The sequence below is a fragment of the Schistocerca americana genome, chromosome 10, assembly GCF_021461395.2.
Source record: "Schistocerca americana isolate TAMUIC-IGC-003095 chromosome 10, iqSchAmer2.1, whole genome shotgun sequence".
NCBI lineage: Eukaryota > Metazoa > Arthropoda > Insecta > Orthoptera > Acrididae > Schistocerca > Schistocerca americana.
Window position 1 is genome coordinate 89,845,785 of NC_060128.1, and position 23,384 is coordinate 89,869,168.

General features: G+C 41.1%; 1 protein-coding gene across 1 annotated transcript in view; it reads left to right on the forward strand.

Annotated features, from left to right (window-relative positions):
• The window catches only part of LOC124552464 (ras suppressor protein 1), a 63,318-nt gene extending 42,535 nt beyond the window's left edge, over positions 1 to 20,783 (forward strand). The window contains exons 7-8 of the mRNA XM_047126739.1: positions 4,845 to 4,977; positions 20,481 to 20,783. Coding sequence (XP_046982695.1) covers positions 4,845 to 4,977; positions 20,481 to 20,571 — 224 coding nt within the window. The 3' untranslated portion in view covers positions 20,572 to 20,783. The remainder of the gene's footprint in view (positions 1 to 4,844; positions 4,978 to 20,480) is intronic.
• The last annotated feature ends 2,601 nt before the right edge of the window (positions 20,784 to 23,384 follow it).

The following is a 23,384-nucleotide window of genomic DNA, read 5'->3' on the forward strand; positions in this document are numbered from 1 at the left end:
AGCCCCCCTTATACAGTTCCTCTATGATCCCCTATTCGGTGCTAACATTGGTGCCTCTTTTGATGTTAAACCTATTACTTCAAAATCATTCTTAACCGAATCCAGGTACCTTCTCCTCGGTCTGCCCCGACTCCTCCTACCCTCTACTGCTGAATCCATGAGTCTCTTGGGTAACCTTGCTTCTCCCATGCGTGTAACATGACCCCACCATCTAAGCCTGTTCGCCCTGACTGCTACATCTATAGAGTTCATTCCCAGTTTTTCTTTGATTTCCTCTTTGTGGACACCCTCCCGCCATTGTTCCCATCTACTAGTACCTGCAATGATCCTAGCTACTTTCATATCCGTAACCTCAACCTTGTTGATAAGGTAACCTGAATCCACCCAGCTTTCGCTCCCGTACAACAAAGTTGGTCGAAAGATTGAACGGTGCACAGATAACTTAGTCTTGGTACTGACTTCCTTCTTGCAGAAGAGAGTAGATCGTAGCTGAGTGCTCACTGCATTAGCTTTGCTACACCTCGTTTCCAGTTCTTTCACTATGTTGCCATCCTGTGAGAATGTGCATCCTAAGTACTTGAAACCGTCCACCTGTTCTAACTTTGTTCCTCCTATTTGGCACTCAATCCGTTTATATTTCTTTCCCACTGACATTACTTTCGTTTTGGAGATGCTAATCTTCATACCATAGTCATTACATTTCTGATCTAGCTCTGAAATATTACTTTGCAAACTTTCAATCGAATCTGCCATCACAACTAAGTCATCCGCATATGCAAGACTGCTTATTTTGTGTTCACATATCTTAATCTCACCCAGCCAGTCTATTGTTTTCAACATGTGATCCATAAATAATATGAACAACAGTGGAGACAGGTTGCAGCCTTGTCTTACCCCTGAAACTACTCTGAACCATGAACTCAATTTACCGTCAACTCTAACTGCTGCCTGACTATCTATGTAAAGACCTTTAATTGCTTGCAAAAGTTTGCCTCCTATTCCATAATCTTGTAGAACAGACAATAACTTCCTCCTAGGAACCCGGTCATATGCCTTTTCTAGATCTATAAAGCATAGATACAATTCCCTGTTCCACTCATAACACTTCTCCATTATTTGCCGTAAGCTAAAGATCTGGTCCTGACAACCTCTAAGAGGCCTAAACCCACACTGATTTTCATCCAATTGGTCCTCAACTAATATTCACACTTTCCTTTCTACAATACCTGAGAAGATTTTACCCACAACGCTGATTAAAGAGATACCTCTGTAGTTGTTACAATCTTTTCTGTTTCCATGTTTAAAGATTGGTGTGATTACTGCTTTTGTCCAGTCTGATGGAACCTGTCCCGACTCCCAGGCCATTTCAATTATCCTGTGTAGCCATTTAAGACCTGACATTCCACTGTATTTGATGAGTTCCGACTTAATTTCATCCACCCCAGCTGCTTTATTGCACTGCAATCTATTAACCATTTTTTCCACTTCCTCAAATGTGATCCTATTTCCATCATCATTCCTATCCCATTCTACCTCGAAATCTGAAACATTACTGATCGCATTTTCAACTACATTAAGCAACTCTTCAAAATATTCCCTCCATCTGCCCAAGGCATCCACAGGATTCACTAGCAGTTTTCCTGACCTGTCCAAAATACTTGTCATTTCCTTCTTACCTCCCTTTCGAAGACTGCTAATTACACTCCAGAATGGTTTTCCAGCAGCTTGACCCATAGTCTCCAACCTGTTTCCAAAGTCTTCCCACGATTTCTTCTTGGATGCTGCAATTATCTGTTTGGCTTTGTTTCTTTCTTCAACATAACTTTCTCTGTCTATCTTTTTCCTTTTACAGGCTGCCTTGACTGTATCATTCCACCAAGCTGTTTGCTTCATCCTACTTTTGCACACTACTGTTCCAAGACATTCTTTAGCCACTTCTAGTACTGTGTCCCTGTACCTTGTCCATTCCTTTTCCAATGACTGTAATTGACTACATTCAACTAACTGGTACCTTTCTGCGATCGCTGTTATGTACTTGTGCCTGATTTCCTTATCCTGAAGTTTCTCCACTCTTATCCTCCTACATGTGGACCTGACCTCCTGCACTTTCGGCCTCACAATCCCAATTTCACTGTAGATTAAATAATGATCAGTGTCATCAAAGAATCCCCTGAATACACGTGTGTCCCTCACAGCCTTCCTGAATTCCTGATCTGTTATTATATAGTCAATGACAGATCTGGTTCCCCTGCCTTCCCAAGTATACCGGTGAATGTTCTTATGTTTAAAAAAGGAGTTTGTGATTACTAAGCCCATACTGGCACAGAAATCCAAGAGTTGTTTCCCGTTCCTGTTGGCCTCCATATCCTCTCCGAATTTACCCATAACCTTTTCATACCCTTCTGTTCGATTTCCAATCCTTGCGTTAAAATCACCCATGAGCAGAACACTGTCCTTGTCCTTTACTCTAACAACTACATCACTGAGTGCCTCATAAAAACTATCCATCTTATCTTGATCTGTCCCTTCACAATGCAAATATACTGACACAATCCTAATTTTCTTGCTAGACACTGTCAAATCTATCCACATCAGTCGTTCGTTTACATACCTTATTGCAACTACGCTGGGTTCCATTTCTTCCCTGATGTAAAGCTCTACACCCCATTGTGCTATTCCTGCTTTGACTCCTGACAGGTAGACCTCGTATTCTCCCACTTCCTCTTCTTTCTCACCCCTTACCCGAATGTCACTAACAGCTAAAACGTCCAGCCCCATCTTACTTGCAGCCTCTGCCAGCTCTACCTTCTTCCCAGAGTAGCCCCCATTGATATTAATAGCTCCCCATCTCATTACCATTTGTTTGCCAAGCCGTATCTTAGGAGTCCCTGGTTTGTCAGTTAGAGGTGGGACTCCGTCACCTCCAAAGATCCGAGGCATTTTGCTCTGATTGTTGCCAGCATCATATTTAAAGTACCGGGGAAGCAGGTTGCTAGCCTTACTTGCCCCGAGTCCCATTGGGTTTTACCCCTAACGGCTGAGGGACTAACCGGTGGATTTGGTAGTCTTTGCCGTATGAGCACAAAGGTGACCACGACTCAGAATATGTCCGAGATGCCCAGCCTTATTCCAAAGTAACTGGTACCCCGACTGTCGGGACCACTTACTTGGCCACTCATATGTTGCCCGTGGTTCATGAACTAGGACATGACTACAGGAACCCACACCATGAACTTTGGAAAAAAGGAAAAGAAAAAAAAGGCTGCTGTTCCTCTTGCTGTATTACACAGCTAAAACACCAAACTAAGTATTTATATAATTTTACACAGACCATTATCAGTTGTTTGCGTAATGAAAAAGTCAGGATGTGTCAATACAAATATTAGAGTTATGTGGACTTTACATTCTTGAGACATATGTTCCAGTAAATTGTAGGAGTGGCTAATGATTTACTCTTTTACTTTGTTGTAAGCTTGTTGTGGTCCTCAGACAGCCAACCAATGAAACAAGATAATAGTATTAATAATAATAATGATAATAATAATAATAATAATAATAATAATAACTTGTAGTTATGTTGGTGGATTTCAAAAAGCTTTTCACTCTGTTGATAGGGAGACTATAGATAAAATAATTCTAGAATTTGTCATAAAGTCTAAACAAGCAAACCTAATCTGTGAAACACTTAAGATACAGTCTGTAAAGTAAAATTTATGGGAAAGATCTCACAGCCTTTCAAAATAGAGGTTATGGCATATTCCCAATTCTTTTTGACAGTATGTTAGAGAAAACAGTGAGAGTTCAGAACGAAGAACTTACTTAACTCAATATTTTGCCGACAAATTAGGAAGAGGAAGACATCTGATTGAAATCAGATGTCTTTCATTTGCAGGTGATTTTGATATACTTTCCAAAAATTTGGCATCTGCTATAACACAAATAAATCTGGAAGAAATAGCCAGCAGAACTGGGTTAAGAATTTCTGCAGAAAAAAACAAAATTTTTAACAAACATTAAGGATGTTCCAAATTTCCTGAAAACAAGTATTGGCCAGATAGAGAGGGTAAAGAAAATCAAATATCTAGGGGAGATAGTCCAAGAAAATGCTCTAGAAAATTCTGCAATAGAGGAAAGGGTGCATAAAATGGGGAGAGCATATGGTATCACCGAAGACCTCTATAATAAAAAGTGCCTATCCAAAAATGCAAAAATAAGGCATTGCAACACTATAGTGAAGCCAGAAAGCTCTTATGCAAGTGAATGCATGGCATTAAATTTTAACTTAGATAAAGCATAAGTATTAGAAAGTCGAATTATAGGGAAAATATTAGGACCTCAAAACACAGCAGAAGGTTTGAAATTATGAAGTAATGCTGAAATATACCAAAGTATAGAAACGGGAGGTATAAACAATAGAAACCTTTTGGAAAAAATATTGAAACTGGAAGGATTCCAAGGGAGGGTAGCTAAAGTGACCGGTTGAAAGTGGTCTGAAGGCAGAAAGACGAAACAGTGAACAAATGAGAGCATACTGGAAGGAAAGAAAAGAACAAAGATTGAAGAATTGAAATTGGAATTTGGTCCTCAGATGGCCTATTCACAGCAAATAATAATAATAATAATAATAATACTTAAAGGCAATAGTGAAAAAGTGTGAATTGCTACTCACCACATAAAGGATGCATAGCACAGCAAACAGGTGGATTTAAAAGTAGACTAAGCTATCAGACATAGAAAAATACACATACATTCACACATGCACAACCTCTTACAATGCAGCTACTTTGACCTCTGGAAGCTGAGGCAATATTTGACAGTAAAATACCGTTCATTTTCTGTTACAGGTCAGTTGGATCTCATCAGCAATAAATCAGTCCTGAAGATGGAGAACAACCCGTGGGTCGCACCGATCGCAGACCAGCTGCAAGTCGGTGTCTCGCACGTCGTCGACTACATACGATCTGACACTTACAAGTTGTAAGTAGACTAACCCTGGCACAGTCAAGTTTTTTATCCTTAAAAGTAGAGTAAAAAAATTAGCTGGATATCATTGCTACAGCATGTAATTTCCCGAGGATGATAACTTTCCACATTTCTTTCTGTACAGCAGTATCCTTTTGTAATTGTGACTGGATATTTGCTTTTAATGACACAAGCTACAGAACTTCATTAATATCTACATCACTAGTCTCCAATTCACACTAAAGTGTTTGTCAGAGGATCCACAAAACAAGTTTCACACTATTTCTCGACTGTTCCGCTCTCGAATAGCACACGGGAAGAACGAACACCTAACTCTTTCTGTGCGAGCTCTGAGTTCCGTTATTTTATCACGACTGTCCAGAACTTCACAGTAAACGTGGTCTGCAATGAGACAGTGAACAGAGGCTTGTGAGCAGCAAGTACGGTACCCCCTCCATCGTCACAGGGAAGAAGATGGGGAGCGAGAACGGAAGCTAGTGTAAATGAGGAAACAGATCCCGGGGGTTATTCTAAAAGAGATCTAAACTGTCTTCATATTCCCTGTCACATTACGGATAAAGTACTACAAGCTACAGATTGTCACAAACTGGGTACCCAAAGTTTTATCATTTTGCTTTTTAGTTGTGCTGCAAATCCTGATTTATTTTCCAAAATAACTCTCTCTCTCTCTCTCTCTCTCTCTCTCTCTCTCTCCCTCCCCCCCCCCTCTCCCTCCCCCTGCCCCTCCTCCTCCTCCTCCTCCTCCTCCTCTTTGTCTCCCTCTCCCCTCGTAGAGCAGAGGTGTCCAACTCATGGCCCATGGGCAGCTTGTGGCCCAACTCAAGTATTACTGCATCACAAGAAGAGAGCATCTGTCACACAATCAGAAAAAAAATCCATAAAATTCCATTTTTGTAAGGTTATGATAGTCGTGTATTTTCAATTTCAAACTGCTATACTTACCTCCAACCGACCATTCCTCCTCCCCCTTTTCTTCACCTCAGTGGTTATTGTTAGTGTTAAGTATATTTTATGTGGCCCAAAAATAGTAATCTTCTATCAGTGTGGCCGAGATAAGGTGAAAGGTTAGACGCCCCTGCTGTAGAAGCATAAAGTAATAAATTCCATGACAAACCTACGTATTCTAAACTTTCTTAAATTCTGCTAAGAAAGAAGTTCGTTCTGCGCATCTGACGTCACAAAACACAGTCAGCCAATGAACAGAGAACGACGTTGCCAGATCTCGACTGCAGTGCAGAGCATGGACGAGTGTCCTCAGTTTTAGAAATGTTCAGTCATAAATAAAGTAATAGAACAAAAGCAATGTCTTGATAGCAGACTTCCTTTTATAGAAAGTTTGGAAAAAGCATTCTTTATACCAATTGCTTCATATTCTATTAATTAATTAAACCAAACAAGCAATAAGACTCCCAGGCGACAGCAAGGAAAGGTGTTTGTATCAGTCTCACGAACTGCTTTTTCGCAATAAAGAACAGTGGTAATTGTTTATTACCTATTGTACTTCGACGAAGCGTGAGTAATTCATAGTCATACCAACAGTGTTTGTCAGTATTTTGCGTGACGTGTTAGAGTACTCATGGCGTTCTGCAGTCAGACGAGCTGCGTTAGCGTAACGGTTAAGGTGTCGGGCTTTTACGCGAAAGGTAGTGAGTTCAAACCTTGTGCGGTGCTTAATATTTTCATTATTTAAAAACAATATCGAAGTGCCTTACTTCATGAATTATATTCGTTTGAATGCAATTTTTTGAAATTTCTAGTGCTTTGTCTCTTCATTAACCGTTTCGCTGCTGCAGACACGTGCTCCCCGCATTCCGCGCTGTGCGCGATTTTGTCATCACTGCACTGCTTGCCTGCGCAGACACATGGTGTTCCCACTGCTTTGACACACTTATCATTCGATTTCACAAAAACTATTTGGCCCAAAAATTTGATTTTTACACTTCTTCTTGACTGATACCTTCCCCCCATAAATGACTTAATTTTGTTTCGATGTTCAACGCAGTTATTATGCAGCATTAAATGTAGTAAACCATTGCACGAAATTTTGAAGAGTTTGCAGAGGTAAAAGTCCATAGAGTATACTTTCCGTATGGTCGATTTTAGTTGCCACAATGTTGAGAATGAAATGTGGACAAGATACCTAAATTTCATATAAAATTTACTGTATAACAATATCTCATTTAATTTAAGTACCACATAGGTGTCGTATGTAATATTGAAAAATATTCAGTCTTTCGCGACTGTAATAAAAGTTTTATTTACACCGGACGCGTTTGGCTCTATTTTAAAGCACTTCAATCAATGAAAGGTATGGCACATACACAATGGTACTCATGTTCTCTTTCTTGTTTTTGTTCCACAGTCGCAGTTTTACCAATGGTACTGAAATATATTCCTCTTCTGCAACTGTAATAAGCGACTTATTTAGACCAGACGCGTTTCTCTCTTTTGAAGCATCTTCAGTGGACAGTATTTTGTCTCCTTCATTGCCAAGTCACCTTTCGTAGTTTTGTGCTGCGGTAACACAATATTCAACATTCGTGTTGGCTGATCAGTGTTTTAGCAAATAAATGATGTTTGTGTGTGCCACACACAAAAATTATATTTGTCATAGCTTAGAGCACTTCACTGATAGACGGTATATTCAAGTCCTAATGTTTTTGTAAGTCCACAGTTTTGTTTAATGTATTTTGTCTACTTTGTTTTGATTGATTGAAGTGCTTTAACATAAAGCCAAACGTGCCCAGTGTAAATAAAACTTTTGTTACAGTCGCGAAACACGGAATATTTCTCAATATTACATACGACACCTATGTGGTATTTAAATTAAATGAGATATTGTTATACAGTAAATTTTATATGAAATTTAGGTATCTTGTCCACATTTCATTCTCAACATTGTGGCAACTAAAATCGACCATACGGAAAGTATACTCTATGGACTTTTACCTCTGCAAACTCTTCCAAATTTCGTGCAGTGGTTTACTATATTTAATGCTGCATAATAACTGTGTTGAACATCGAAACAAAATTAAGTCGTTTATGGGGGGAAGGTATCAGTCAAGAAGATGTGTAAAAATCTAATTTTTGGGCCAAATAGTTTTTGTGGAATCGAATGATAAGAGTGTCAAAGCAGTCGGAACACCATGTGTCTGCACAGGCGAGCAGTGCAGTGACAAAATCACGCACAACGCGGAATGCAGGGAGCACGTCTTTGTAGCAGCGAACAGGTTAATGCGGCCGTGGTGGCTTTACTTCATGAACTGCGTGCTCCCCCCTAAACGTAAGCTTGCGAACTATGCTAGACTATGGCGCTGCTTCTCTTGGCGCGTGCAACTGGCAATGCAGCAATCTCCCGCGTCTGGGCGGGCATGCGCGAGCCGCCAAGATAAAAGAATTGAACTATAGCGTGCGACATATGATTGTCGTGCGTGATAATGGCACCGTGCAGAAGTGTTTTGCCTGAAGCTTACCTAAATGTTCAGTTGCATCTATCAAGTATTCTTTTATTAGATTACCATCCATGAAAGGGTGCAAAAGATTACTAAAAATAGTGCAGTTTTGTAGCTGATCCAAACAGCACACTCACTTTATTTTTCTTCGTCTAGTTCCTCCTCTTCAGGGAGCTTCTCTTTAAGTTTTAAAATCTCTTGTACATACTCACATCTTTCACATTTTCTTTTTCTGCATTCTTTGACATGATAAGACATGTAGTACCTCTGTAAATTGAACCTCTTGCAAGTATTAACTGCCTTATGATATTCTAAACATTTTCCAAGCTCATCGTTCCTCACACAGCAGATTGGAATGCAAAGAATTGTCGGTGTTACACAATGCCAACTCACCATGCTAGTATTAGGTGGTACCGCTGTCGGAACTGACCCTCCCGTATTTGAGTTGGCACTTCTCATTTGTTGGTACAACTACACGTTGCTCGTGCATTTTCCTCATGCTGCAGCTGCTCTGCTCGTGAGTAAGAGCATCTGCAGGTACAAGTGCTCAAACTCAAAATCAGCAAGTCCTTGAGCCATGCGGCAATCCTTTACCCCCAGATGTAGATGAGTCAACAAGTATCTTTGCATTTAGAGGAGAAAATTGGTATTGAAATGTAGTGAAAAGATCTTACTGCAAATTTTTGCAGTAAGATGTCCTACATCAATCCTATCTTGTAGGGTCCCATACTGTGCAGCAATAATGCAGAAGAGGATGGACAAGTGTAGTGTAGGCAGTCACTTTAGCAGATCTGTTGCACCTTTTAAGTGTTCATCTGGTAAAACTTACTTGTTGGTTTTCCTTGACGTCATTTTCTATGTGATTCTTCCAGTTTAAGTTGATCACAGTTGTAATCTCTATGCATTTAGTAGAACTGACAGACTTTAAATTTGTGCGATTTATTGTATAGCCAAAATGTAATGGACTCTTTGTAGTAGAGTATTGTACATTGGAACACTTTGCGAACCTTAACCTCTAGAAGTTTAATATATTTTCGCAATCAGTTTTGAAATGATATCATTCCCTTTATGTGCGCTGCAATCCTTTTTCTACAGTTACAAAAATTACTCCATTAAAAAGTGTTGTTTTTCCAAATGTGGAAATCTGTTCCTAGGTCAGTGTGGTCATGTACCTAGCAACCCAAATATTCTACTAAAATTTAAAAGTGCTACAGCCAATAAATCTTGTGAGTATTGTGTTTAGTATACTATGTGTTAAATCAATAATCTGCTACATACCAATAATCAGTAAGCAAAATCAGATTAAGGAGTAGTACTGTCAAAAACCAGTTTGCAAGTTAACAGCATTTTCAAACAGAAGCTATTGGCAACCAACACAAAATTCTATTTTCAAAACAGGGCAAATTATGAAGTCATATAAGAAACTCAGTTCATTTGCAAAAGTCATTTGTTTTTGTTCCATTATAGCAACCTTTTTCCGTTTTCAGGTGCAAAATGGTGTGTGTGATGAAGTATGGCTTAACCACCCACAAGTTATGTAACTAGTTCTAAAATATACAGAATTTTACTCACCATAAATATCTGTAACTCGAGAATTAACAATGTCCTCCAAATAACTTTAATACACTCCTGGAAATGGAAAAAAGAACACATTGACACCGGTGTGTCAGACCCACCATACTTGCTCCGGACACTGCGAGAGGGCTGTACAAGCAATGATCACATGCACGGCACAGCGGACACACCAAGAACCGCGGTGTTGGCCATCGAATGGCGCTAGCTGCGCAGCATTTGTGCACCGCCGCCGTCAGTGTCAGCCAGTTTGCCGTGGCATACGGAGCTCCATCGCAGTCTTTAACACTGGTAGCATGCCGCGACAGCGTGGACGTGAACCGTATGTGCAGTTGACGGACTTTGAGCGAGGGCGTATAGTGGGCATGCGGGAGGCCGGGTGGACGTACCGCTGAATTGCTCAACACGTGGGGCGTGAGGTCTCCACAGTACATCGATGTTGTCGCCAGTGGTCGGCGGAAGGTGCACGTGCCCGTCGACCTGGGACCGGACCGCAGCGACGCACGGATGCACGCCAAGACCGTAGGATCCTACGCAGTGCCGTAGGGGACCGCACCGCTACTTCCCAGCAAATTAGGGACACTGTTGCTCCTGGGGTATCGGCGAGGACCATTCGCAACCGTCTCCATGAAGCTGGGCTACGGTCCCGCACACCGTTAGGCCGTCTTCCGCTCACGCCCCAACATCGTGCAGCCCGCCTCCAGTGGTGTCGCGACAGGCGTGAATGGAGGGACGAATGGAGACGTGTCGTCTTCAGCGATGAGAGTCGCTTCTGCCTTGGTGCCAATGATGGTCGTATGCGTGTTTGGCGCCGTGCAGGTGAGCGCCACAATCAGGACTGCATACGACCGAGGCACACAGGGCCAACACCCGGCATCATGGTGTGGGGAGCGATCTCCTACACTGGCCGTACACCACTGGTGATCGTCGAGGGGACACTGAATAGTGCACGGTACATCCAAACCGTCATCGAACCCATCGTTCTACCATTCCTAGACCGGCAAGGGAACTTGCTGTTCCAACAGGACAATGCACGTCCGCATGTATCCCGTGCCACCCAACGTGCTCTAGAAGGTGTAAGTCAACTACCCTGGCCAGCAAGATCTTCGGATCTGTCCCCCATTGAGCATGTTTGGGACTGGATGAAGCGTCGTCTCACGCGGTCTGCACGTCCAGCACGAACGCTGGTCCAACTGAGGCGCCAGGTGGAAATGGCATGGCAAGCCGTTCCACAGGACTACATCCAGCATCTCTACGATTGTCTCCATGGGAGAATAGCAGCCTGCATTGCTGCGAAAGGTGGATATACACTGTACTAGTGCCAACATTGTGCATGCTCTGTTGCCTGTGTCTATGTGCCTGTGGTTCTGTCAGTGTGATCATGTGATGTATCTGACCCCAGGAATGTGTCAATAAAGTTTCCCCTTCCTGGGACAATGAATTCACGGTGTTCTTATTTCAATTTCCAGGAGTGTATATGGGGTATGTCAAAATGAATATACAGGTCTTAAGGCATTGTAGCATTTATTGCATTCAACATACAATTATAAATAATACAGCAAATGGAAGAGCAACTCAAAACAGGTTTGTTAGTATGCCTGTGTGCAAAGGGAAGAATATGGATTGACCAAGAATGATTCAAGAACCCGGTGAACAAGTTAGTGTTCCGTACATAGCCCCAAGAAATCAGTTCATTAGACTAGTCATGAATTAGCAATTGCAGTGATGTCTGTGTGGGACTTTTAAGAAGATGTTTACAACTATGTCATTATCATTTGTAGTTGTTACAAATGCTAAAGCCCACAGATATTATACTGCGTGATGAAGAGTCTAGATCGTATCATCTTCAGTGATGAATCGACATTTCACCTAAGTGGAAAGGTGGACACACATAATGTGCACATCTGGAGGTCAGCAAATCCCCACTCGATGGTACAGTTGCAATGAGGCTCCCTTAATTGAATGTTTTAGTGCCATATGCTGATGGAAAGTTTACAGACCTTTCTTTGTCAGTGAAGTGACTGTAACTGGTGTTGCGTATCTTGATGCAGTAGGACTATGGCTCTTTTCTCAATTTTCAGAAGCTGAATCACAGAACTTTATCTGGCAGCAAGATGATGTGTAGCCTCACTGGCATAACTCAGTATGCAGTTCCTTAAACGACGTTGTACCCGACCTCTGGATTGGCCGCAGGGGACTGGATGACAGAGCTCGTCTTGCATGACCTCTGTGTTGTGTAAGACTTTGGGTGTTCATAAAGTATCATTTACATGTGCTTCTGCTACCCAACTTTAGAAACATTGTTGCAACGATTACTTCTGACACACTGATCAAGGTTTTTGAGTTGCTGTCTCATGTGCTTATTATTTACAATTTTAAGTTGAACATAATAAATGCTAAAAAACCTTAAAAACCCAATATTCAGTTTGAAACACTCGGGTATATAGAAAACACTACCTATATTTAGGTGTATACAACTCGTAATACTTGCAAACTCTGCACAGAACTCAGCCTCACGTCTCATAACAACAAGATAATAGAAAATGGTGGAAACTGCTTGTGGTGCTTTCTAGTGCATGTTTCTTTATGCAGTTCTAAAACCCCAGCCAAGAAACATCAGATGTTCTTAGCTACAGTACCCTCCAGTTACAGCAGTCTCCCCTACTTGTGTGGATAACTTCATAGATCCTCCAAGTGAACTGTCGTACACAACTGCTAAAGATTGAGCTATTTTGCCAGCCAACTCCAATAGGAACCTGATCAGTATACAATAATTTTGGCTCCAGAAAGCTGGGTGTGGCTGCAGACAAGTCTCTTCTGAGTCTTCTTGTCCTGCCTCAGTCACTGGTCATTTGTCTGATGCCAGTCAGCACCTCAACTTTTGAGGTTTCAGTGAATCTGCTTCTACCAGCTGTCAGGAGGTCTTCTCCCTCAATCTTCTCCCTGCATCGTTTTGGTCAAAGTAATCTGAGGTGCCGCTTGGGGAGTCAGCCTCTTCACAGACTGCTCACTTCAGTTCCTCATTCCTTATTGTATCCATTTATATTTTGTGTATGGAAGAATGGAAAACTTAATTTCTGTTGTCTGGAGATAGTTGTTATCCATTTCAATGTCTTTTTCTGCTGGTAGCTCATATGCTAGTGTACGTAACAATATTCACATGACAAAAAGGTAGTTGTTATTGTTGTTCTTGACAGTCATCATCTCCAGTCCGGAGGTTGGTTTGATGCAGCTCTCCATGCTGCTCTATCCTGTGAATAACTACTGCAACATACATCCTTCTGAATCTGCTTATTAGGTTTATCTCTTGGTCTCCCGCTACAATTTTTACCTCACACACACACACACACACACACACACACACACACGCACACTCTTTCCTCCAATACTAAATTGGTGATCCCTTGATGTCTCACAATGTGTCTTATCACCTGATCCCTTTTTTAGTCAAGATGCACAACAAATTTCTTGTTTCCCCAATTCTATTCAGTACCTCCTCATTAGTTACATGATCTGCCCAGTCTAATATATAGCATTCTTCTGAAGCACCAAAGTTCAAATGCTTCTATTTTTTTCTTGTGTAAGCTGTTTATAGTCCCTGTTTCACTTCCATACATGGCTGCACTCCAGGCAAATACATTCAGAAAGACTTTCCAACAATTAATGCATTGGTGGGGTGGCTTGCTTGCCTTAGCAATGCAGATAGCTGTATCGCAGCTGCAACCAGAAAGGAGGGGTATCTGTTAGGAGGTGAGACAAACATGAGGTTTCTGGAGAGAGCAGCACCTTTTCAGTAGATGACTGCTCTGGCCTCGTAACATCAACCAAAACTGCCTTGCTGTGCTGGCACTGCGAACAGCTGAAAGCAAAGTGAAACTACAGCTCTAATTTTTGAATGATGTCAAGTGATGATGGGTGTCCTCTTGGGTAAAATATCCTGGAGGTAAAACCCTTTTGGATCTCCAGATGGCGACTACTTAGGAGGAAGTTGTCATCAGGAGAAATGAGACAGAGAGATAGTGAAAGAAAAAGTGAACACAATTCAATATTAATTGAAATTTTAGACTGTATTGCTACCAGTTTATCTCTGGGATGAGTGTGTGCTGCTGACATTGCTGCTGCAGACACTTAACAAAACCAAAAACTTTTCCACTGTTTTTTCTACCTTCCCAAAAACTATTTGGACTTGTCCTACATGGCATAGCGCCTAGTTTGCACAAGACTGCTTCATGCACAGAACCTCATGTAAGAGGTGGTCAGCTGCTGCCACTCACTCTTTGGCAGTGGCCTTTTGTGCAGGTGGGCAGCCGGTCATCAGAATTGCCCCTAGAGGTGCCTGCAGCAGCTGTGGCAAAGGTGATACACTATGTGATCAAAAGTATCTGGACATCTGGCTGAAAATTACTTATAAGTTTGTGGTGCCCTCCATCAGTAATGCTGGAATTCAATATGATGTTGGCCCATCCTCAGCCTTGATGACAGCTTCCACTCTCACAGGCATACGTTCAATCAGGTGCTGGAAGGTTTCTTGCGGAATGACAGCCCATTCTTCACAGAGAGCCACACTGAGGAGAGGTATCGATGTCGGTCAGTGAGGCCTGGCATGAAGTCGGCGTTCCAAAACATCCCAAACACGTTCTATAGGATTCAGGTAAGGACTCTGTGCAGGCCAGTCCAATACAGGGATGTTATTATCATGTGACCACACCGCCACAGGCCGTGCATTATGAACAGGTGCTCGATCGTGTCGAAAGATGCAAATTGCCATCCCCGAATTGCTCGTAAACAGTGGGAAGCAAGAAGGTGCTTAAAACATCAATGTAGGCCTGTGCTGTGATAGTGCCATGCAAAACAATAAGGGGTGCAAGCCCCCTCCATGAGAAACACGACCACACCATAACAACAGCACATTCGAATTTTACTGTTGGCACAACACACGCTGCAGGTGATGCTCACCGGGCATTCGCCACACCCACACCATGCCATCGGATCACCACATTGTGTACCGTGATTCGTCACTCCACACAACATATTTCCACTGTTCAATCGTCCAACATTTACATTCCTTACACCAAGCGAAGCATTGTTTGGCATTTACCGGCATGATGTGTGGCTTGTAAGCAGCCGCTTGACCATGAAATTCGAATTTTCTCACCTCCCACCTAACTTTCATAGTACTTGCAGTGGATTCTGATGCAGTTTGGAATTCCTGTGTGATGGTGTGGATACATGTCTGCCTATTACACATGACGACCCTCTTCAACTGTTGGCGGTGTCTGTCAGTCGACAGACGAGGTCGGCCTGTACGCTTTTGTGCTGTACGTGTCCCTTCACGTTTCCACTTCACTATCACATCGGAAACAGTGGACTTGGGGATGTTTAGAAATGTGGGAATCTAGCATACAGACATATTATCCAAGTGACACCCGATCACCTGACCATGTTCAAAGTCCACAAGTTCTGCAGAGCTCCCCATTCTGTTCTCTCACAATGTCTAATGACTACTGAGGTCGCTGATATGGGGTATGTGGTAATACGTGGCACTACAATGCACCTAATATGAAAAACATATGTTTTTGGGGGTGTCCTGATACTTTTCATCACATAGTGCATGTTACATGACTGCTTTGACAATTGGCTCTGTCTCTGACAGGGCGGAATGTCCCAGCGATGGTACAGTTAGCTGCAGAGAAATGTGCCTTCCACAAGCTCTGCAGGGTTCTCTGTCTCTTTTACACAACTGTTGACTGCTTGAAGCCTCGTCCGTATAGTCTATGTTATATAGCTAGAGAAGGCCGAAATGCACGCTAGAAGCTCACGCAGGATGGCGTGAGGTCTGAAACAGGATACGTAATGAATGCTATAAAGAAAAGTATGTAGCTTCTGGAATACTTAACTTTAATCCATCATTTGTATATCGCTCTTGACGATACAAGTTAGACTCTTTAGATACATGCAATATAATGCTAATGGCGCCTTGCTAGGTCATAGCCATTGACTTAGCTGAAGGCTATGTTATCTATATTCTCGGCAAATGAGAGAGTCTCCGTCCGTGTAGTCGCTAGCAAAGTCGTCCGTACAACTGGGGCGAGTGCTAGTAAGTCTCTCTAGACCTGTCGTGTGGCGGCACTCAGTCTGAAATCATTGATAGTGGCGACACGCGGGTCCATCGTATACTAATGGACCACGGCCGATTTAAAAGCTACCATCTAGCAAGTGTGGTGTCTGGCGGTGACACCACAGTCTAACTCTCCTGCACTCACTTTATTGTGGTGATTTAATTTGAACAAAATTTAACTGTAATTGTAATGTATGCCAAAACAATGAGTCCACTACAATAGATTTAAAATTATTCCAGAGCAGGAAGTGAGACATTACTAGTACTTGACTTTTAGTTCTATGTGGGCACAGTGGTCTCGTTGATAGAGCACTAGACTCCAACCGTGCAGGGCCCACCTTCAGTTCCAGGCAGTGGCAGAGGTTCTACCTTATTCCATTTCTTCCAGGGCGACTTAGGTCTACCGAGGCTCCTACCGAATCAGTACCAGGGTAAAGGGTGACCGGGTTGGTGGGCCTACAACTCTGCCCTTCTTAGTGAGTACTGAAGAAAAACTGTACTCTACCTACAGCTAGGCCATGACCTGCAGACTTAGCAGATCAATGTTCCTGATCATTGTCATTCTATTACTTGCATAAAGTCCTGGATTTGAATTATTTTTCATAGATCATGTGGAATTAGCAATTTTTAATTAGATTAAATCCAAAATCCAATTTTAGTAATTCTTACATTTGTTCACATTCTTGAATAGATAACATTTAGAACATATCTTTCTTCTCTGCTAACTCAGCCACAATACACACACTGCTAGCCGTATTTAGTGGTGCTGTTAGACATTCACAAAAGTGGACGTGATGCACTATCCTACCTTTCAGAACAAATAGTTGCTTCCTTGAGAAACAGAAAGGTAATGTTAAAAAGGAGATGCACCAGAAAGTCACTCAGACTTGACTATATGAGGAATAAATCTGTAAGGATGAGGGCAGAAAAAATGAAGTGGAAGGTGTCAGGGAGAGTAGGTTAGAGACAATACATTTTTTGTCGTAATTCTTAAATGCACTATTTATGTCTCTTGCCCGTAATCTGTTTCTACTTCCCACTGTGTTCTTATCATCTCTGGGATGGAGTTGGTACAATGCGTACCGATCTAGAGTGCATACAATATTAATTGGCTGCTAGCCATGTGGTAGGGTAGGTGGTGGTTAGTGCTTAACGTCCCGTCGACAACAAGGTCATTAGAGACGGAGCGCAAGCTCGAGTTAGGGAAGGAGTGGGAAGGAAATCGGCTGTGCCCTTTCAAAGGAACCATCCCGGCATTTGCCTGAAACGATGTAGGGAAATCACGGAAGACCTAAATCAGGATGGTTGGAGACGGGATTGAACCGTTGTCCCATGTGGTAGGGGAGGGGGCAAAAGTAGTGGTGGGGGGCCTCCCTTGCAGATGGGGCGGTGTGGTAGGGAGGTGTAGTCCTACAGTTTAAGCCTTCACACAAACTCGTGTCTCACAGAACTTGTACACTACAGCTAACGGGCCTGCAAACAGTCGTATTAACAGGTTATGCCAGTATCACAAATTGTTAAGTCAACTGTTTAATATTAAACATCATTCGTACAGGATTAAACTGAAACTGATCAGAGAGAATAATTTATTGTTGCTTATCTTGTGTACCTTTTTTCCTGTCTCTTGTTGCCATGTTAAAATAAGTTCTTTTTCTAAAACATAGCGGTATTTGCACTATTTCATCACACTAATATGCTAATGTAGCTGCACTTGCAATGTAAATATGAAACAGTCTACTATTAATCAAACAATTGAGGACAAGTGAATGCCAATGAAAATTTCATGCTTGCTGCAGAAATAAAAGTCTGATTCATTCATTTATGGTATTACAGAAACCAGACTAATTTTCATTTCACCACCTATCAATAACCCTTCGAAGAATTACATTAATCCATTGAAAAAAATCTATAGTCACTTGTCTATTGTAGTTGATAAGAAAATTTTGCTTGTTAACTATGTGGCAAAATACTCTGCATTGCAGTCTACGATTTCCCAAAAGTTGTTCTTGGTATCTCAAACCATTTATGATATCTGAAGGATAATACGAATATTTCACTTCCACTCTGATTTGCACAGATGATCGGAAGTAAGTGCGCTACATACTTTAACATGCACTGAATGCAGACTCAAAGCAATCCATAGTTTACACTGCGAAGTATCCGAATTTGGCACAGCACATTTCTGGATATAGAAATATTACAGTTACTATGATTGTTGATGAAATGATAGGCAGTTCATCATCAAGCTGATGAATGATGCTATGAAATGTGCGAGAATCAGATTTTTTTACCAAATAGTTTCTTTAAACTCGTTTGTGAAAGGTTGCAGTGCGACCAGCATGCGCACGCCTCCATTCTCTCACTGTAGCCGAGGCAAGCAGAGAACATTTCATTCGTAATGGACAATACTCATAGTTGTGTGGGTAATAGGCAAATGAGGTAGTCGACCCTTTGGAACAGAGGGCCGGACTTGTCCAGCACTGAGAACGAGAATGTGTTTCTGCACACCAGCCAAATATTTCTGCAGAAGCTGTGCCACCACTGACCTATTATTTCTGATGCCTCCCTCTTCTTCCTTGATTACCCTCTTTCTCGCTATAGCTGAGCCCCTCTCATCCTGGGGTCTGAGTGACCTTCTAATGTAACTATCCGATAATACACAAAAATTCAGATTGGCGGAGTAGCTAAAAATTGTTACTGACAGGTGATCTGATCAAAAAGACATGAAACCCATCACAGAGAGTTAACAGTATTGGATAGTAACAGAGAATTGAAACTAATATTTTATGGTAATGCTACTTAACTTTGGGGATTGAGTTAACTGTTGCCCACTTTCGCCATTGACTGTCAATAATCCGACACCTGTTTTCATTCCACTTCTTGTTTATTACTCCAAATAAATGCAAGTTCTCGGGGATGATTCTCATTTACATGTCACGCTGACTTCATTAATTTCTCCTTTTTGGGTTATACACAAAGTTGCACAATTCATTGTGAAGTGCCTATATACTACTTTACAAAGACTGACCTCAACAAAACTGATTTCAAAAACTCCATCAAATGATTATCCATGTGGTCCATGCCACACCACACATTATACCCTACTAAAAATAAACTCCCTCTTTTTCCTGACCTTATCCTGTATTTTTACAGGATCAGCATGTTACTAAATGTGTCAGATATCTGTTCTGTTTGATGCGGCTTGTAGTGAAGTTGCATGCTTATGGAATATCATCTCAGTTATGTGACTGGATTTGTGAGTTCCTGTCAGAAAGGTCACAGTTCATGGTAACTGACAGAAAGTCATCAAATAAAACAGAAGTGATTTCTGGCGTTCCCCAAGGTGGTGTTATAGGATCTCTGCTGTTTTTATCTGTATAAACGATTTAGGAGACAATCTGAGCAGCCGTCTTAGGTTGTTTGCAGATGATGCTGTCATTTATCATTTAGTAAACTCATCAGAAGATTGGAACAAATCGCTAAATGATTTAGAAGAGATATCCGAATGTTGCAAAAATTAGCAATAATGAAAAGTGTGAGGTCATCCACATCAGTGCCAAAAGAAATCCATTAAACTTCAGTTATATGATAAATCAATCAAATCTGGAGGCTGAATTCAACTGAATACCTAGGAATTACAATTATGGACAATTTAAATTGGAAAGAACACACAGAAAATGTAACAGATCTACTAAAGAGACTGCCTACATTACATTGGTCCGTCCTCTTTTGGAGTTCTGCTGCGTGGTCTGGGATCCTTACCAGATAGGTTTAATGGAGTACATCGAGAAAGTTCAATGAAGAGCAGCACATTTTGAATTATCGCAAAATAGGGGAGAGAATGTCACTGACATGATACAGGATTTGGGATGGACATCATTAAAAGAAAGGCGTTTTTCGTTGTGGTGGAATCTTCTCACAAAATTTCAGTCACCAACTTTCTCCTCTGAATGTGAAAATATTTTGTTGACACTGTCCTACTTCGGGAGAAACAATCATCATAATAAAATAAAGGAAATCAGAGCTTGCATAGAAAGATTTGGTCTTCGTTTTTCCTGTATTCTGTTTGAGAGTAGAATAATCGATAATTATTGTGAAGGTAGTTCGCTGAACCTACTGCCAGGCACTTAAGTGTGATTTGTGGCATATCCATGTAGATATAGATGCAGATGCATGAAACTTACATAGATGATGAATTCTTCTCGAGACATCTGTCGAGCAAATTGATCGATTTGTAGGGCCAGCGCTTGTCAGCAGCACTAAACATTTTATCTCCTTAAGACAAGTAATTTATTAGCTTTAAGGACTGAATTTTCTTTCAGTACAATTAACCACCTTTCTGTATTTGTTTGCAGTGTTTACAATCGACACATGCAGACAGAGACTCCACCACCACCAAGGACAAACGACAAGAGGATGAAAATCTCGAGACGCCAACAGAGTTAATCTCGGAAAACTATTTTGGAAATTAGCTACTGAAATATGTAGCCAGTGTCACGAATGATGGACTAATGCTATGTTTATAGATTAACAGAGTTAGTGTCATTTAAGGATTTTCCGAGTTGGCTCCACAAAACTTTATAGGTTTTTAACTGTGAGGGCTATCTGGAAAGTAACCTCCTTTAGGCTATAAATAAAACAGTGCAATAGTTAAAGAAGATTTATCAAAAAAATTATTAAAACAATATCTTTGTATGAAAAATCCAGAAATTAAGAGTGCTTGATTGTTTAAAAATTGAACAGGTAATGAAAAATTTACGAATTTAGAGATGTAGATCAGACATTATTTTTTTGACGTAGTCGCTTTAATTCTCAATGCACTCTGTGCCTAGGGACGAGCTTTCTGAAACTTTTGACAAAAAAGTCTCGTTTGGACTCTTTGGCTCATTGTTTGTGACAAATTGGACCTTGCCATTGGTAGAAAACCATTTTCAACCCATAAACAACTTCATAGAGGCGTCAGATAAGTGCTGTGAGTGAGGTGGTCGATAATGTCCCAGTCAGATGAATCCAAAGGTTTCTTTGTGGCACTGGCTGTGTGAGGATGTGCGTTGTCATGCAACAAGCACACTTCCTTTGTTAACATTCTCCGTCTTTTGCTCTGTTTCAACCTCCTTCATTTTTTTAGGATTTCTCAGTATCATGCAGCATTAATTGTTTCATTCTGGGGGAAAAGTTTGAGGAGAAGAATCTATTTAGTTGTGCCACACCACACATTTACCCTGAGGGATGCATGTTTTTGCTCACGAATGATACATGAATAGTACCCCAGAACATTTTTTGTTGTGACAATTAACGTTACTACAGCCTGTCCCCAGTAGTCAGCATGACAGAATGTTAATCCTAAGGGCCTGGGTTCGATTCTCGGCTGGGTCGCAGATTTTCTCTGCTCAGGGACTGGGTGTTTTGTTGTCCTAATCATCATCATTTCCTCTCCATCGATGCGCAAGTCGGCAAAGTGGCCTCAAATCGAAAGACTTGCACTCGGCGAACGGTCTACCCGATGGGAGGCCCTAGTCACATGACATTTACATTTTACGTGACCACTGGTATAAAAGGTAACTTTATCACTGGAAATCATATGCCTGACACTGCCTGGTTGCATCCATGACATTTCTACAAGAATCTTGGAGCATTCTTCTTGTTCCTGTTTTTGCTGAGCGGTCAAATCTTGGACAGTTTGTAGGTGATTTCGTTGCATGTCAAGGTCCTTGGATAGAATTTGGTTCACTGTCCTCTGTGGAATCCTTGTCGATTTTCATGGAGCCTGTAGTGTGGCCTCCTGCAATAGAGCCATCTTCACTTCGCTTCTACCTGTTCAAGGTCACCCCCCCCCCCCCCCCCAACTCCTGTGATAATTGTCTGCTTCTGATTCATTTGCTTCAAACTTCTGGTAAATGTGATAAATTGCTAAATGAGTTGGTGGCCATCTATGTGGAAATTGTTCTGCAAATCTTCAACACACTTCTGTTGCCGACTGCACAACTTCCATTAAACTTGCAACCACTCTTCTCCGCTCGAGTGTGAGTCTATCAGTCATGTGTACTAGCAAACTGGAATAGAATACGAAACAAAATTAAGATTGTTCACATAATTTTGATTCGCCCCATATTTAGTGCAGTGAAAAGGCTGTGTGCTAAAATCCAACACATACATGTGGAATAACAGGAGGAATGAAGTAAAACAACAAAAAATCTTGACCACTGAAGGTGCTTTAAAATAAGGTGAAAAGCATTTGGTCTTAATAAGATTTTAATTACTGTCACAAAAGATGGTAATTAACGTATAAACTGTACCAGCCACTTACATCTAGTTTTTTTAAAGAAATAGCACTTCTGTATATGAAATATTTTTAGCTTCATATTCTTATCTTCTCCTCTTAGGATGAATGATATAGCTGGATAGAATAATTTATGGGTGCATGTAGAGCGTGTGTGTGTGTGTGGGGGGGGGGGGGGGGGGGGGGGGTGCATGTAGAGAGAGAGAGAGAGAGAGAGAGAGTGTGTGTGTGTGTGTGTGTGTGTGTGTGTGTGTGTGTTTGTCTGTCTGTCTGTCTCTGCACACGCGTGTGCACGTGTTTGAGAGTGCATGGAAGGGGGAAGGAGAGAGAGATTTCATGTTTATTGTGAAAACTTTTAGTTCAGTCATTTTTCCTCAAATGATGTAGCCTAATGCTTATGACTAGGATCGACATTTATGTAAATGTGTGTGTGTGTGTGCACATTTTCTTGTATCTGCTACTAATGAATCTCTGTGCTTACAGTTATTAATTGTGAGCTCCGTCAAGAATAGCCTGTTATGTCTGTTGACAGTACATTTTAACAATTTCTGTCTTGAAGAACAGGCTGCAGTGAGGGAATGCTTCCTAAAGGCATTAACAAATTGATTCTGAGATCACTGCCATTATATAAATGTTAAAATATTTTTGTAATCAGTATTTAAATAACTGCTGTTAACAAATGTCGAGAAATGTATTATGTGTAAAATTTCTTGTATTTTTATGTATAACATAAGCTTTAAAACATTAAATTGAGAAAAATATATGCTTACAAATTACAAAATATATGACAAGGTTGTTGACATGTCACAGAATGTGAAAAAATTATCACCTACCAAAAGATAATTTCAACATTTTTTCTGTGCATTGCAGATGCATTGCTTGTGAAGTATGCACAAGGTGTCTGCAACAAAATGCCTCATTTTCAATTTGCTCCAAACACAAAAATTAGTGAAATAAATTTATTTATTTCTCAAAAATA